This window comes from Myotis lucifugus, unplaced genomic scaffold, assembly GCF_000147115.1.
Source record: "Myotis lucifugus unplaced genomic scaffold, Myoluc2.0 scaffold_160, whole genome shotgun sequence".
Lineage (NCBI taxonomy): Eukaryota > Metazoa > Chordata > Mammalia > Chiroptera > Vespertilionidae > Myotis > Myotis lucifugus.
The window spans coordinates 2484827-2485611 of NW_005871208.1; the positions used below are offsets into that span (position 1 = coordinate 2484827).

Below are 785 nucleotides of genomic sequence, written 5' to 3' on the forward strand. Positions count from 1 at the left end.
CCCGGAGGACTCCAGCGACTTGGGAGGGGCGGGAGGGGGTCCCCGGTGCTCGGATCTTGAGGGTGCTTATTGTTCGGTCCGAGCCTGGGTCTCCCTCTCCCCCCACCCCTCAGCCCCTCTGGCTGCGGAGTGAAGGCTGCGGCGGAAAGTTTCCTGCCGGGGCAGCGGCGCCTCTCCCGGGGCCGGGCTGGGCCGGGCCCGCCTGCGGCCCGCCGGGCCTGCCTCGCCCTGCTCGCCTCCATCCCTCCGCCGCGGGTCGGGGCCTGGGACTCGGGTGGGGACGCTGAGGCGCTGCACGCTATTCACCCCTTCCTGGCTTGGGGGGGCTTATATTCCAGAGACAGACGGCAAGCGGTCCCGCACCAGTTACACGCGCTACCAGACTTTGGAACTGGAAAAAGAATTCCACTTTAACCGCTACCTCACTCGCCGCAGGCGCATAGAGATCGCCAACAACTTGTGTCTCAACGAGAGACAGATCAAGATCTGGTTCCAGAACCGCAGGATGAAGTGGAAGAAAGATTCCAAAATGAAAAGCAAAGAGGCTCTTTAGGAGGCGGCGGGGAGGCCCGCCCGGAGCGCCCTGGCTGCTCCCACTCCCCTCGCCTTTCCTTTCCGGTTCTCCTCTCTGTATTTTAGGGCAAGGGCGGTGGCTGGGGACCCACTCCGGGCCTCAGAGACAAAAGCGCTTTCCCCGGCACCCGCATCTCCACCGACCCCAGGTTCCCGCGGGGCAAACGCACGCTGTGCTGACTCCCCTTAGTTCTGCTCGGCTCCGGGCCGCC

At 65.4% G+C, this 785-nt stretch overlaps 1 protein-coding gene across 1 annotated transcript in view; it reads left to right on the top strand.

The window, feature by feature from the left end:
• HOXC5 (homeobox C5) overlaps positions 1-779 on the top strand; it is a 1671-nt gene extending 892 nt beyond the window's left edge. Inside the window, exon 2 of the mRNA XM_006095783.1 lies at positions 339-779. Coding sequence (XP_006095845.1) covers positions 339-553 — 215 coding nt within the window. The 3' untranslated portion in view covers positions 554-779. The remainder of the gene's footprint in view (positions 1-338) is intronic.
• The last annotated feature ends 6 nt before the right edge of the window (positions 780-785 follow it).